This window comes from Hesperophylax consimilis, chromosome 2 (genome assembly GCF_061612785.1).
Source record: "Hesperophylax consimilis isolate HC1 chromosome 2, BYU_Hcon_1.0, whole genome shotgun sequence".
NCBI lineage: Eukaryota > Metazoa > Arthropoda > Insecta > Trichoptera > Limnephilidae > Hesperophylax > Hesperophylax consimilis.
Window position 1 is genome coordinate 31693693 of NC_142837.1, and position 17533 is coordinate 31711225.

The 17533-nt window shown below is 33.1% G+C and overlaps 1 protein-coding gene across 1 annotated transcript in view; it reads left to right on the forward strand.

Annotated features, from left to right (window-relative positions):
- Positions 1-17533, forward strand: part of unc-13 (protein unc13 homolog) — a 217859-nt gene that overhangs the window by 37275 nt on the left and 163051 nt on the right. The window contains exon 6 of the mRNA XM_089642160.1: positions 2319-2538. Coding sequence (XP_089498286.1) covers positions 2319-2538 — 220 coding nt within the window. The remainder of the gene's footprint in view (positions 1-2318; positions 2539-17533) is intronic.

Consider the following 17533-nt stretch of genomic DNA (forward strand, 5'->3'; position numbering starts at 1 on the left):
TGGCCTGACACATACTTAAAAGTTATATTTCCACTCTATTTAGTTTAAACACGAAACACTTAATTCTGAGAACTTTTAATATTTCATTCTGCGAATCCATCATTTCGTGACGGAATTCCAATAATTTATTTTTATTTTTTTACAGCACATACTATATTATTAATTTTTTGTTTAGTTTAATTGTGTACCCTTGTGTTGCACTTGAAATTGTGCCAAACCGGTAGTTCATCATAAAAATAAACAAATTTTCATTGGAATAACTTTTCTTTTAATCACTTTTGAAAGTTATATCCATAATGTAATATATCATCAAAGAAGAAAATCATTCTAATAATTCTAAACGAAACATGAGAAGACAGAGATTCTCGGTTCGATTGCCAGTTGAGACCGTTAACTTTTTTTCTGTGCCTTGTTCTGTTTCGTGTTTAGATTTATCAGTATTATTTTCTTCTTCTTCAATGATAAAGTTATTATTGGTTTAAGTAATTAAAATACTTTTGGCTTCATTTTATTTATTCAGAACCAAACCGGTTTCCCACTAGTCCTGACAGATATTGGCAAATACAGAACTGATCGCAAGATGCCATTATCATGATGAAATCGTTCTGATCTCATTAAAATAATTGGAACCAAATAATTTCAGCATTTATTTTAAACGCATTAAATCAGCTTTTTCTGTTTTTCGCTGTTCCCTCCACTCAAATTTTAAAAAATCTGGGATGTTTTGGTTCACAAAATTATGTCGAGAGTTTAAAATTATCTTTTTGTATTAATTTATTATATTGAAAAACGAATGAATAAATACATGATAAGAAGTTATATCGGTAAAGAAAGTTAACAAACATAAGTTTTCAATATAATTTTTTCGTCACAAGTAAATGTTTTAAAAAATATTGGTTCGTGTCTTCTTTAACGCATCCATGTTTCACTATTGCGAACTCGTTTGTTTATCGCGTGATGATTGATTGCCCTTGTCCTTTGTCAAACAGCCAATGACGTCACTATCAATCATTGCCTCAGAGACATTCATTCAATTCAATAATTCACGTGACTTTAATTGCTGATTTGCTCCTACACATCGTTGGTTCTGATTCACGTCCTTTGAAAATAAGCTATAAAACCAAGATGTATAGAACGGTACCTTTCACTAAGCATAAATTTATTTGAAATGTAAATAATTCGGTGCCTCATAAATTAAAACTGGAATTTTTGTTGTTTTGCCTAAAATCGTTATTTCTAATGGAAATGCTTAACGGTATTACAACAATAAACAAGTGCGAGCCTTATTTAAACAAAAGCTTTGTTTTAATTTGTTTCCAGTATATCTAATAAAATTTCTAGTCATTAACTTGAATGGCTTTATTCAGAGTGAGAGAAAGAGTATTAGTTTAGATCCTCGCATTTGATAGGCGCATGATAAACGCAATTTTGTTTTTTTTTTAAACATTTGAATGGTCTCCGATAACCGCCGATTCTCGGCCCAACAGCGATTGATCAAATTTGATATTAGGTTTTTAAATCATTCACTCACTAAGCTACCTGGCATAAAAACAATTAAATATAACAAAACGCTGACAGGTCGAAAATCGGCAACTAACGGGAATCTTTCAATTGTAAAGATATACAAAAGGGTGCTGATAGTTGATTTCGACGATTTTTAATTTAACCGTCAGTGAAACACCGGTACACCGATAGTTTTTTTTAGCGAGACGTTATGGATACAAAAAAAATAATGCTTAAGGCGATGCCATACGTAGTAATGCAAAATCATGTGTTTTTGGTATAAAAATTTTGTCGCCTAGAAATGTTTCAGATGTTTTAATTAAATACTGCGAGTAGAATTCATCTTGGCCTTGTAAATAATCGAGTATTTTTTAGATAAATCTTTTTATAAGCCCAGAAAAAAATAATGTAAAGGCCTATGGAATCTGCTTTAAAGTTCAAAATCTCCTACTTACGAACCCATTTTCGGTTATGATTTTATTGAATAATGTGGCAAATTAAGTTATTTATAAAATGATCGAAAATTTTTTAAATATTTATGCCTGAACAACCACAAAATAAAATAAAAGGCTCTTTTTGGCTATGTTTTTTTCTTGCATAAATGAAAACAGGCGGATGGTGTTAAGCGGGAATTTAAACCTTATCGCCATCTAAGTAAGGGTTGCTATTGATAGCGGCTCAATTTAAAATATTACACGACGTAGTGCATCGCCTTAATATCGACAATTTTTTTAAATAAATATAATTTTTTATTTTGTATGAAAGAGATGCACAGTTCTTGATTGAATTCTAACCATTTTATCTCGACACCGTAGAAGATGCACGTGTACAAGAAGACACTACAGGCCCTGATATACCCTATCTCGTCCACCACCCCCCATAACTTCGTCCTGTGGACTGCCACCTCTCCGACCTACTGCTACGAGTGCGAGGGCCTCCTGTGGGGTATCGCCCGACAGGGGGTGCGGTGCACAGAGTGCGGGGTCAAGTGCCACGAAAAGTGCAAGGACCTGCTCAACGCCGACTGCCTGCAGAGTGAGTACCGATTTTGCAATTGTTTTGTGTGAATTTTTCGGTTTGTGTGTTGCTGTGTTGTATATTTATGAACGTTTTTTCTTGTCCGATAAACACACTTTATTGAATTTTTATTCAAAGGTTTTTTCGTATACCTACATAAAATTCAACATTATACAAAAATATTTGTTAAAAGAAGACAAGCAACTAAATGAAACAATTGACAGTTGATGACCATCGCTTATTTAATCTCTGTGATGGATTGGATATTGTGCACTTCGCTTTTATTCCAAAATACCAACTGGTTTCAGCACACCGTCCATTTTTCAGGGTAGATATAAACTTCGCTTTTCTGATTTGGCGAAAACACGGTTATGCCTAAACCGGTTGGCATTTTGTTGCAAAAAATAGCTATTTACCCAAAATAACGATGTTTGATTGATAATTATACCCGCTTCTCTTCACAAACATCACTTCAAAGAGAAGCATAGTATATATGGATGTAATATATTTCAAACAATAAACATTTAATTATATGTCTAGTGTCTAGGTATAAAGTGCACAAACTTTGGGAGGTAATTCTACGTGATTACTAGTAATTCTAAACGTTTTAAAGTACTTTTCAGATAAAAAAATATTCTTCTACTAAAAAATATTTTTGTATTGGAAAATAAACAATGAAATTTCGAATTAATTTATCTTTTTTTACTTCTACTACCATGTAGAATCACAAAGGGGTGTATAGGGGTATGTATAAAATAATTTTTGATCTTTCTTTTGTCAATTCATGATATCTTGTGACCAAAAAAACAGCCATTCCTTTTGAAGTTGAAATAACCTGGTTAGAAAAAAGATTTTGTTTTCACAATATAAAGTTACCTTTGATAAACTTTTTGCATTTGTTATACGATTCCAACTTTAAGACCGTGTATGATAAACTCAGACAAGAAGTACTATGGCGAACTCCCATTTGCGCGGTCTTTCTCTGACACAACGGATCGGTTTGATTTCTTTCTCGGTTGAAATATGATTGTGGCAAACACTCCCTGGCCCGTGTGTCTTCGATAAAGTGTGTTTATAAAGGGTCGAAAAATCCAATACACCACCTACCAACTTCAGAGCTTTTCACCTTTTTCGATTTCTCTAATGGACAAAGTGGAATGGAGGCTTCAACTTGAAAAATGATGAGAAAAATTTTAATGGGAGTTGTGTCTTTGTTTGTTCGGTTTTGTTTTTTTAAAGGGTTACGATTTTATCGTCATTTTATACAATAATTCTTTCTTTTTTCTGGGATAAAAATGTACTTTCGGTTCTAGGCCGATATATACCCAATAACAATGTACTTTACTAAACGATCTTCAAATAACATTATACAAACTTGCTCATCAAAATTTACACAAATCATCATCAAATAAGCACCAATTTTCATTGCTCTTAATTTCATCATCACATATACTTCACAAGATATCACGTCTAATTCATTTATGCAATGATGTTTGTTTAAATCACCCTATATATCATATTTTATTTGTTTGTTTTATCGCGTTCAATATATAAGTGGCTAAAGAATATTGAGGAACATGCTTCAAATTCGGTACGCAAAGAAAACATTATTTTTGACTGGCACGTGATGCTAATTATAAAATATTCAAGATATAATAGATTAAATACATTGAACAGATAAGATACTCTCTAGATGTGTGGTCTGTGCCGATTTAAAAGAAAACTGATGTCGCCAGTTTACGTAAGATCTATTTTCGATTCTAAGGCAATTGACACAGAGGGCGAATGAAATTTATCTAAGACAGTTTTCGATATTTGAAAAAATTGGATCAATTTTACTAGAAATCATGAAAAATTATACTTATTTCGTACACACGGAAACGCTCACAATAAACTTCAATAGATTCATACTAATAAATATACCTAATATTATTTTCATTTATTTGAACCATGTATACACGTTAACCGTTTATGCGTGTAAATTACGAAACACGTAAACGCTTCACAATAAACTTCAATCGATATACGAGTATGTATATTATTATTTTCATTTGGTTAAAATAAAGAAACTAGTTGACATAATATTTATAAATTATACTGAAGTGATAAAAAAAGTTTTTTTTTCATTTAATTACTATTGTGCGATAGTCGTGTAGACCATCAACACATGGGTTAGATTATAATTGTAATAATCTAGGCAGGTATGTGACTATGTGAATTAACGCTAAGTTCGCCAACCAAAAGGATGAGCCACCAGTGAGCGATCGTCTGGTGGAAGAATTCACAGGCACCCGGAGAGGATTGTACTAATTATCACGCGTAGTATAAAGTAACATTGAACTGATTATAAGCCCGGCTGAAATTCGAAGTAACACATCGGTTTTGTTCACGGTATGGTGTTATTGACAACAACTGTCATTCAAAAAGACGATTTCGTTCCGGCGCAGGCGCGGGCGGCTCGATCAACTCAAAGCCACACTGCGCAGATTCTAACCAGTAAAATTTGAATCCTAGCCTCCTTATTGGTTGGAGCTGAAAAACGCGTCTAAACAATTCAGCTTCACGAAACAACTATGTTAGGCCACAAAGTGATTGTTTTCTTCGATAGTTCAATTTCAGGAGATTTTTTCCTCATTGTTGAAAAAATAATAGTTTAATTTAATATTTAAGAAAAAACATTTCACATCTCATTTCTCCGGAGTACTCAATCACGTTTTCAAAGAGTGTATCGTTTAAAGTACCTAAGTCAACCTTCATGAAATCCTAACTTATTTATTTTGTCCACTAAACTTGGAAACGCTTTGAATATGAAATGCATGATTTTATGAGTGACGTTATAATGTAGCAATGCAAATACTTGACTTGCAGTAGCGGTTTTCGTGTCTGTCAAACTATCAGTCCGTCTTGTACACTGCAGGTAAACTAAAGACCCAAATCATCAAACCATACTGTCCGACAGTAATTGCCGTTGAATTATCAACCGCATATGGAAGTTTAGCCATTATGTCTAACATTATACCCATTATATGAATATACATTATACAAGTTGTAAGTTCATAGTAACCGTAATTGTGTGCATAGGTAAATGTATATCGAAATGTGCAGTATTATTGCTTAACCTGTTAACCGGGGAGTTCAGTTTTGAATTACGCAGCATATAACGGGCGCGAACTCCTTCACTAGGACGTATCAATACGTCACGCCCGGTGGACGTTAATTTTGTTTTTATTTTTTTTTTATTTATGCATCAAAAAAAGTGAAAACATCGAATTAAAAAAATAGAATATTTACAAACAATTATAAAGATTACAAAAAATATAAAAAAGGTTATAATTACAGAACAATAAATAAAAGCACACAGATAAAAGAGAAACATTGAGTTTAACAAATTAAAATATGTAAAAATTAAAAACTCAATTTCCGTGTGATATGTTCAGAAATATACGTCCCGCTCGTTCCAGGGCGCAACATATATTTCAAGGACGTATTTATACGTCCTACCCGTACCCGATACTGTTTACGTTTGACGTATTTATTCGTCCCGCCCAAGGGGGAATGGGTACCATACCATGGGTAACAAATGGGTATAGCTACGTTTGGTGAATTAGCAGGGGTGGCTGGGTTTATTGTGTGAGGTTTGGCTAGGTCTTGAGGTATAAGATGCGTCTGCCCACCTACTTCATGGCAGGCCGGATCGGGAGAGACTGGTTGATGGAGACCCTTTGACCTTTCCAGACTGACTGTCTCGGCCCATCACCGTATTTCGCTGTATAAGGGAAGGATTTAATTTTATTTAATTTATTTTCGTTATAATCAGCCTTTATACATTCATATTTTACGGTGTTCGGTCATCAATTCATTTTTTTAAATCATTGACCAGTAAAAAAACCGATATTAAAAATGGATCCATAAGTCTGACGCTCCTGGAATTACCCGCCCTCCAAATTCTTACCCGTCCTTCGTCATTTTTCCTACCCAAAATTTCCTTTCCATAAAGAGGAAAAATATTTTTGACCGGTCAGTGGTTGAGTAACATCGCGTTTGGGTCCCACCTAGGCGTAGTACTTTCAAATTGTCGGTTGTCCAGTTCTTCATCACGACACAAGCAACATTTACCACTTACTTTGGTGGTAGTAGAAGATTTTCAAGTATTGTCAGGTTATTCGTATATTTGTGGAATATTTGTATTTCTTGTAAAAAAAACTTAGTGTCTCCTGTGTGGAGCTAATAAAAAAAACGGCCGCTTGACAACAACGAGCCTAAAACCTTTACAAATAGAAAGAAAGTGTTTTAGATTAAATATACAAATTAATGAGCCATATATAAATTTAAAATAAAATAACCTGAATTAAGTCGGTACTTACCCCGAAATTACAGCATTTTAGTGTACCACAGTCGTCAATATGCAAATAAGGGTGGAGGCCGTCGCAAACAATAGTACCTATAGCATACATTAGTTTAATTTTTTTGTGACACCTCACTAGACCACCCTGTCTGTACAGTGTAAAGACGGGGAAACATATTGCAACCCGGTTGGGCGGCACTGTGAGGAGTGTTAAGGTAGGGGCTGTAGGAAGGGATTTAAAAATGCAGGACGTGAGGAAAAACAGATGCTGGTGGCTCGTCCCACATACGTCCCGACTTGATGACCCATTCTGAACTGTGGTGTTCCTCTTGTGTCCGTTGAGTTTCACGTACGTGCACAGGTACACAGTGGATAAGCTCCTTATAGCAGGCTCCATTGAAATTGCTGTATAACAGTCTCAGCATGCCTACATTGCGTCGTACATTAGAGACTGCAATCGCACTGTTAACAACGGAGTATCAATCAAGTAGTATTTTTCAAGTATGTTATGGCTCCAGCCCAGAGGTGACTCCCTAATTAAATTTAAAAACACACAAAATTATCGGTGTATTTTAGTGGTTTAGCCCTCTAATAGGACAATAACAAATTTCATGCACACTAACAGCACTTTATTCTATGAAAAATTCGCTCGGCACTTCACAGAAGTTCTAATATTTATTAATATTTTAACTATACCGTCACTCGTGTAAAAATTTAATCTAATTATTATCACTACGTTACAACCGTGAAACGTTAATACCGTTGGAGTACTGTTGCACGTTTTTTTATTATTATTATCTATACAACTTTTTAATACATAATCCGGCTTACTCATAATCGATTATACGGGGTAACTCGTAATACAGGGTTTTCCAATAAAAGGTGTTATTTTGAATAGCCCGCTATTTCGGTAGATGTTACTTTTGAAGCTGTCATTTTTTGATATTTGACAAGTAGAAGCTACGCCATTAATAAAAATGGAACGATACACGCTTCAACAACGCATTGAAATTATTAAAATTCACTTGAGTGAATCAAATGCAAATCATCTTGAGTGATGAGGCCCATTTCGACCTCGGTGGCTTCGTCAAAAATCAAAATTGTCGCATCTGGGGCTCGAAAAACCCAAGAGTTATTGTTGAACAGCCTCTCTATCTTCAACGTGTGACTATTTGGTGCGGTTTATTGTGCGGCGGAGTCAATGGACCTTACTTTTTCGAAAATGAGGCTGGAGCAACAGTTACGATGAATGGATTGCGCTATCGAGAGATGATTAATGATATTTTATGATCGGAATTGGATGGTATTGATCTAGACAACGTTTACTTTACATGGCGCTACGTGCTACACAAGCAACGAAACTATTGATCTTTTACGATTGAATATCAAAATAACACCTCTTATTGGAAAACCCTGTACTTGACAAATTTTTAATCCGTCCGACTCCCAGAAATTATAACTTATTACGATCGTGGTAAAACGGATATTGCGGACTTAACTGTTAACATCCTGGTTGATTTAAAAAATATCGATCAGTCACGCAATGAAAATGTAAAAAAGCAGTAATATCTATTTGCAGCAATATCTGATATCTCTCATTCGACAATGATCCGATATGTGTGGCCCATACTTCGAACGCCAAGTCTGACTTTATTTACATACCCCATTGTTTATAATAGATAGTAAACGTTACTCATACTCATGCGCACGCGTACTGCCTATACCGGCCGTAATACCGCAGTATTAGTGGCTGAAGATTTTTAAACCGCCCTAGGATTAGGGACGTATTACCATCATATGAAATGTTAACATCCTGGATGTTAACAATTAATATCGATCTGTAGCGCAGTTCGAATGTAAAAAAGCAGTAAAACCTATTAGCAGAACTATCAGTGGAATATTTTAAATCGAATTATAAATTTACAAAAGCAAATCAAATTTTCTGGATTTCGATGCAATTCAAAACAGACCGGGTCAATGAACAAACTTGAAGTTAGCGACAAAGCACAAAATACGAAAATTACCGTGTTTTCAAGGATTGGAACAAAGTGTTGCCAATTAAAAAAAAAATTCATGATTATTATTTTGAGTAAAGATTTTAACCAGAGCAGTATACGGTGCTCTTCCTGGTGTAGCTACACCAACGCTGCAGCGGCGTATTAGGGAAACTGCACAAGTAAGACTGCTTGTGTCTTATCCCCCCGAGAGGTACGCCATTGGTTATATTGGGCAAACATTTTTATTAGTAAGTTTATGTAAAGTAAGGTATAATCAAATGAAGCATTCTGGTCGTTTCGTACTGAACCTGTGGATGTAATTTTGTTTATTTTGTCGAGCAGTCGGTTATCAATACCAATGAATGAAATGATTCCAGGAAGATATTATATATTATTATATTTACGAGGCAGTTCGTTGAAATGTGGCATCGCTGCGTGCATCAATTCAAATGACAATCATTTACATTCGATGAGAAGTAAACGTGTTTCGGATGCAGCAGCTGGTTACGGGTTATCAATCTAATAAATATTTCTTATTTTAACAGTTGCATTCCAATCGTGGTCGAAGATACTTCGAGTATCATGGAACCAAATTTTATTAAAGTGGTTTGTGTTGTTACAATTAAATACTTAAAAATAATATGTAATACTTATATTTGCGGAATTACATATTTCTAGAGTGGAAGATGCTCTCAGTATTTCCCTTGTGAAAGACCACAATTCAGAATTGAAGCGTTGCTTGAAATGGCTTTAGCTGTGTTTGGTAACTAGTTAAAAACATTGGATTTTATAAAAATTGTAAATATCTTACCCTTTTTTTAAATCTAGGTGTATCTTTTTATTTGAAACAAGAGTCTCAACTTCTCCCAACCATCTGAGCCAGTGAGACTATGACATCCCCAATTGGGGTATCTTGTGAGGCTGGAGGGAGAGTGGGAGGAGAAGGACACCAAGAAGATGAGGGAATACCTTACTATTTGGATCTGTTCACACAAACACGGCCAAAGCCATTTCAAACAATATTTCCATTCTGAATGGTGATCTGACACCAGTGCGATACTGAGAGTACATTTCACTCTGGTACATGCTGCAAGTATACTTTATATTATTTTAAATGACGAAATTGTGAAATGCAAAATCATCAAATAAAATTTATTGTCAATAAATTTTCAATTTCCATCACCACGTAGAATCACCTCCCGGAGTTAGCGATCGTTACCCTTGGACAACCTGTATAAATACAGGATGTCCGGGCAATGTTATATCAATAACATTGCTCTTTATAGATTCCTAAAGTCCTTCCATATGTAATTATATAAAATTTAAATGTATTCCAAAATAGTTTTACCGTTGCTTTGTATCAACAGGAAATCCTTCTCAATTTTTCTATTAAAAGTTATAACATCTCATGAAATTATTTTCTCTTCCGTTACTGACTTTTATATTACGAACTTGCGAGGTCCTGTTATAACGCGAATATGAGATTTTAAATGGGTTGAAAGTATTGAACGTATTTCAAAGAAGAGCAGAAGCTTGAACAGATTTGTGAGGTTATTAGTAGTAAAATAAGAGGTCAGGATCCAGCTGCCGTGGCCAGAGATCGAATTTTGTGAGGCAATTTGGTTTTGCACTAAGCGCATCGGTTTTCGATACTTTACAGTCAAATCGATACTTATAACACGAAATTTTAATACCAAGAGAAAAAAAGACCAATAATATTCAGAGTGGCAGGTACGTAGATTTATAAGTCATTATAAGAAATAATTAGTCGCCTACCATATCAATATAAATTAAAAATATCTCCCGAGTAAAAATAAATGCCGCCGACGGGAATTGAACCCGCTCCATCTGATGTCCGGTCAGACTCTCTGAACTCTTGTTTTTACTCGAAGGATACTTTCAATCTGTATTGATATTGCATTTTATGCTCATAATAATTTATTATCCTTTGTGCTATGCATAAAAACCTTGTTTTATAAACATTGATTTATAATTTTTTTTAAAAATAACGTGGATTTATTTTCACGTGATAGTTTGATAATGTGGTTGAGGGGTAAGTCTCTCGACTAGCAATCGAAAGGTAGCGGATTCAAATCCCGGCTTACGCAAGTAAATTTTATTTGGTGAATTTGTGTCATTGGAATGTTTGTTTGAAATGACTTTAGCCGTATTTTGTGATCAGATGTGCATACCTCCTCACCTCCTTCAGCCTCACAACATACCTACCCCAATTGGTGATGCCATAGTCGCAGTGGTTAGAGAAGGTTGGGAGCAGTTAGTATTAACTTTTAAAAAATGGACCTTAACACCAAAATAGCTGTCGCAATAATAAAACTGAAATACTGGCATAACTGTAATGGATTAAACTTTAGACATCATGGCGAACGCTTTTGGGTTCTAAGATATTCCGAGCTGTGAGTTAGGAATCAGAACTTCGACAACCTACCGTCGACAATTGTATTCAGTACACCGTAACTAGAGAGTGCTTTGGGCGTGTGACGAGAAGCACGGATTTATTTCAGATTATATTTGGTTTGGAATCGGGCCGCTAACAACAACACTCCATATGCAGATGGCGAAAACGTTTAAATTCCTGCTTCAAAAACATCGCCAATAGTATGTTTTATTTTATTTAGCGAAGTTCAGCCACAAATATTAAAATTATTTTACGATCATTTTCTAAGGAATTTAATTTGTCACACTAAACAATAAAACCATAATCGATAATGGGTTCGTAAGTGTGAGATTTTGCACAAAAGCAGTTTTTATATTATAATATACCGTCCCAATAACTCCAAACAATTGACAATCAGTTGCGACTCTTTTGCAAAATTCACACATAATTTTAAAAATTCCAATACCTATTTATTTATTAAACGCCATAAAAGGCTTTTACAGTAATGTGAAACATTAGATTATAAGTACACAGTTCAGGGCTGTCAGAGACTTGACAATTAAAAATAACATTTTTCATTAAAATAATACTCGTACATCCGTTAGCCAACACTATAAGACATCTGAAGCAAGCAGTTTATATTGATGCTATACATATACATTTCACATATATGTATATATGTGGAATGTATATGTATAGAACACCATACACATGATATTATGTCACTTATGTTCCTCTCTGTTTTACCTGAAGTAATTATTTACTTTTGATTTTTATTTCATCGTCGGCAACCCGGGAGGTAAAATTAAATTTGATTCAAATGCATACTTTACCCACCTTATCATTGGCGGATTGTGACTTTTGAGTGCTATGTTTGAAAAATTATATTATTGATGCTGTTTAGTCCAACACTTTTTATCTACGTTTTCGGCTACAACAACATCAATAATGCCATTTTTTTAATGCCACTGATCCTTTCTAGATGCTATCTGTCCTGAAACCTATACCGTCATTATTGAAAATATTTAATTTGTTTCGGAAACCTTAAACTAGAGTGAAGAATTCCTTTTAATCAGACTTGAAAATTCAGGAATTCCTTGGGTATGAAGATGAAATATCTTTTACTATTTGTATACTGTCCCTTCCCTTTACATTAAAGTAATGGCGCCAGCAAATATATCGGAACTATGTGTCCGACAAAACTTAAGCAATAGACAGCTTACTCTAAGGTCAGCAGATCTAGATGTAAGTTATTGTCTAATCGAACTTTCTAGGTTAAATCAAGCCGGTTACTATGATCGCTCTTTATGTGTAACAGACCCGCGCTTCTATAATAGACTTCCCTCAGCTCTTACTTATCTTCAGAATTTGGCTGAATTTAAACGGGCTTTAAAAACAAAATTATTTATAAAATCTTACCACTCATAAATCTTAACTTTTTCAATATTTTATAATAAGCCATATTCTAAAACTTCCGGTAATTGTTTGGTTTCGGTTGCCTCCTTATTGTACCTTTTTTAAAATGTCTACTCAGAAGATTCTCATTTCTGAACACAAACTGCCTCATGTTTTATATTATGTTTTAGATATAATATTCTTGTTTTGTCCTGTCCTGCTGTTATTGTTATTATAAGTTTTGTCATCACTTTGTATAAACAGAAGAAATAATATTTTTCGTAAAACCAAACATATATTGATATTAATTAATAATAAAATACTTTGCTTTGTTATTTGTGTAAACTATTTACGGGGAAACTTACTTTATTCTGCCAACATCAGGAATACAAATTAAAACAACCACATAATATGTTATAAAGATAATTCAGAACGAAAAATACCAAAGAAGTTTTCGGTAATTATTTTTCTTTAGTGATAGTGATGATATTTATGTTCAACATATAATAAAATTCTCTCTGGTGTAGATATGTTCAATTGCAACGAAAATAAATAGAAAATGTCTATTCAAAATGTATACACCTATCGTTACCTATAACGTTCGAGGCGGTATAAGTATTCACTTGTTCATACAAACCAAAACCAAACTACATAAAATGTAATGACGTACGAATATTTTATGGAGTATCTTTTTTTATAACCATATATTTTATATTTCTAATTGGTTTCTGAGTTAAGTAAATTTCACATGTGAAAACCAACCATTTGGATTTCCCTAAAATAAAATAAACAAATATTGGTCTTTTTCACGACATATTACAGATTTTTTTTGACATTAGCTTTAATTTGAATTATTTTTTTTACATTTGAAAGAATGACATAAGTGAAAGCAATTCTTTACAAAAAGCGACTCTTTCCTTAAACAACATAAAAACTTAGTAAGTGATCTAGATGAATATTTTGCGGGAAATCTTTTTTAGTCTACGAAAAGCTGCTGTGAACAATATTATTTGGATCTTTTATGTATTTTTACTCGTAATTTTTACGCGTTTCAAAGCTTGCTGCCCGAATTGGGGCGGCCTTAAGGTTTATTTTTACTGTTAAATATTTTATTTCCTCTAATGAAAAAAAAATTCTGCGTAATCTGCAGGTAAATGATTTATATTAAAAAAAATATAGTAAAAAATTTTATTGAAGCTTTTGTTCGTGAAGAGTAATGTCAAAGATGTTAATTAAACTAAAATTTTACCTTTTAAATCTACAAGACTGCCAATAAGCCGCGTAATACTGTATTTGATAAAGCAAGCACTCCAATGATGTATTTATTTCTTTACAGTTGATTTTTCAATTTTTAATCTTTTTCCAAAAAAATAATATTTGCTTCTTCAATAATCCCAAATTCACCACTGCACTTTGTATACACCACAATTTATTTAAAATAATCAACATGTTTCAAAACCAATGGTTTCTTCGTCAGGATAAATGTAGAATGAAAATAAAATTCAATGTTTGCTGATGACACTGCTCTGTTATTTGAATGTACTGGAGACGTTGACGAGTTTAATAAACATGTTAACGAGACTTGTCAAACAATATCAATGTGGCTGTTATTACAAAATCTGTCGTTTAACACAAACAAAACTGAACTTCTAAAATTTTGTCCAGTACAAGCTACACCTATAAACATAAATGTTAACTTTAATAGAAATCATATCGAACCTTCCCAAACTTGTTCACTGCTGGGAATACAACTAGATGCAATTATAAACTGGAAAGAAAAATATATCTAAAGTGGTAACAAAAATCAGTAGCTTTTCTTTTGTTCTAGGCACCCTTAAAAATATCTTAAACATCGAGTCAGTAATCACCGCATACTATGGATACGTATACTCAATGATAAAATACGGAATAGTTTCTTGAGGAAACTCTGTAAACGCCAAAGATTTTGTTATCATCCAAAAGAGGTGCCTACGAAAAATTACAAAATCCGATCACCGGGATTCATGTAGACTAATTTTTAAAAATCTCAATCTTCTGACAGTGACGGACATATATATAATGTAGTTATGCCTGTTAGTTTGATCATCTCCAGAAAAGTTCCCACAAAAAACTCAACACATAAACACACTACAAGGTTCACAGAAAACTTATTAATCCCAAAAGCAAACAAAAATATTTTTCAAAAAGGACCACACTACATGGCCATTAAAGTATTTAAACCTTACACGTAGCATCAAACAAATAAACGACATACTTAAATTTAAATCATCACTAAAAACATTTTTGGAAACAAATGTCACTACACTTTACATAAATTAAATACCTCTGTTTTGTTTATTTTTTATTTACATAAATTTGTTAACATGAAATTGTTGGGTTATGTAATATAATGTGTATTTGTTGGGTTAGCTGGAAGAAATAGGATGTAACCTATAAGCTTTACCCTTTGTACTCTTGTGCAATAAATGTTTTTTTTTAATTTGAATTTGGAACAAATAAGTCCCTGTAGGCCAAAATATCACAAAAAGGTAAATTATTAAAAATAAATAAAATTATTATATAGACTATTTATCAAAAGCTTTTGTAAATTAACACAAAATAATATTATCCGGACGAAAAATCCAACATGAACATGTAGATTATTTTGATTAAATAATGGTGTAGAGATACACTGTTATTTATATTCATTAAAAAAATAATAATTACAAATAAGATTTGAATTAGAGTGAGTATATTGTTCAGAAATGTTACGAAAATTGTTCATTGTAAAAAACAAGCAAAATAAAAATCATTTCTTTCAATACTAAAGAATTAAAGTGTAATCAGTTTGTGCCTTACTCGATAGTACGGCATTATTCGATACTTGAAAGTAACGGTTCCATGATAACTCAACACAGTGACAATTCAACACACTTTTAAAAAGTGATATAAAGTCATTAGAAACGATGAAAAAATTTTTTTTTAACCTAACCTACTCAACCCGGTAAATAAAGTTTTTGTTTCATCACTTTCCATGACTTTATATAACTTTTTAAAGATGTGATGAATTATCCTTGTGATGATTTATTCGGTCACCGAAAGTAACAAAACCTCTTTTTTGTAGATGTAGTTAGTTGTTATATCAATCCTATAAATACAAAATGTAGGGAGTAAGATAGATAATGATAGATAAGTACAATCGAGAATGATTGCTTGCAGTGGTATAAAAGGTATATTCACTGTTAGTTCGTCATCTCTTTGTTATTCGTTTTTGGCCACACAATAAACGTCGTAACATAAATTCTATTTCCTTAATCAAGGACCAAAACTTTACATGATTAATTAAATGAATCCTTTATTGACTTAGCGAAGCGAAGTCCTGTTATAATTCGTCCGTTTTGCATTTCTTCTGTCTGTAAATTTGGCTGTACGTTCCGTTTCAATATGGTGACCGTTTTGAAATTTCAGTAAATTGGTTTTTTCAAATCTGAAATCTTCACGTTTATTTGAACTTCCTTATTAGAATTATTTTTTTTTTTCAAATAATGTTAGTTGAAATAAAAATTGTCATTGAGATAGTGACGTTTCTTTTGACAAATTAAGAAATATCTTATTAGAAAAAAAAATATTTTATTCAATACACGGTTTATAATTAAATAGGCTGAGTATTTCAGTACATATGATAAATGAATTCAAATATTACTATTTCAAAGGAATTTTTGGTTTTGATTTATTCAATAAGAGATAATTAGAAACAGGTTTTTTAGGATGCGACGTCTTCTGTTCACAGAACTACTAATATTTAATTGGAAACAAGAAACTATGTCAAAGTTTTTTTTTAAATAATACAAATCCGTTGTCATTTATAACTAGTTTTGTATTTCCTTCGCGTTACCTGCTACAAAACAACAACAGACGATTACTTTTATTGGCACATTTAGTCGATACACGGTATTGGTCCTGGAGCCACAACACCCCCATATTGCTCCTACAGGAAATCATCTGTCACGCCATTAAGGCTTTCTTTTTGCAACGGGAAGTAGAGAGATCGGGCTCTAGTGAACTCGAGGCTGTTCCTTATAACACGTGATATAATGTCTTTTCCATAACGCCAAGCCGGTAGAGCCTCATTCCTTGGGGAAAACTGCTCGATAATCTAGATATCTACACCCATTATTTTTTATATAAATATATTTTTTGAATTTTACCACATCATAATATTTACAAGTGTATTGGGCCGTATTCCTATTGTATTCGTTAGACCGTTTTTTATTCGGTTTATTTATAAAAAAATGTTCTGCCAGGTTTTATAAATCAACAGTTTAAAAAAAATAAGGGATAATAGTTTCTATTGGAAATAAATATAAGAAAAGTAAAAATTTTACTTGAATTCCACAAAAACATATCTGACTTTGATCGCTATTATCGAAGACCTAATTGGTTTAGAACATATCTGACTTTGATCGCTATTATCGAAGACCTAATTGGTTTAGAACATATCTGACTTTGATCGCTATTATCGAAGACCTAATTGGTTTAGAACATATCTGACTTTGATCGCTATTATCGAAGACCTAATTGGTTTAGAACATATCTGACTTTGATCGCTATTATCGAAGATCTAACTGGTTTAGAACATATCTGACTTTGACCGCAATTATCGAAGATCTAACTGGTTTAGAATATATCTGACCTTGATCGCTATTATCGAAGACCTAATTGGCTAAGAACATATCTGTCTTTAATCGCTACTTTGCCAATCGCGGGCATTATTAATGCTTGGATTGCTGAAGCTAAATTTTCACCGTCCCCCAGTTGATTCTATTTTCGTAATAACTTATTTGTTTTTGGTAAAATAATGTTTTTGTAAATTGTACCGTCTTACCTTAACAACGTCTCAAC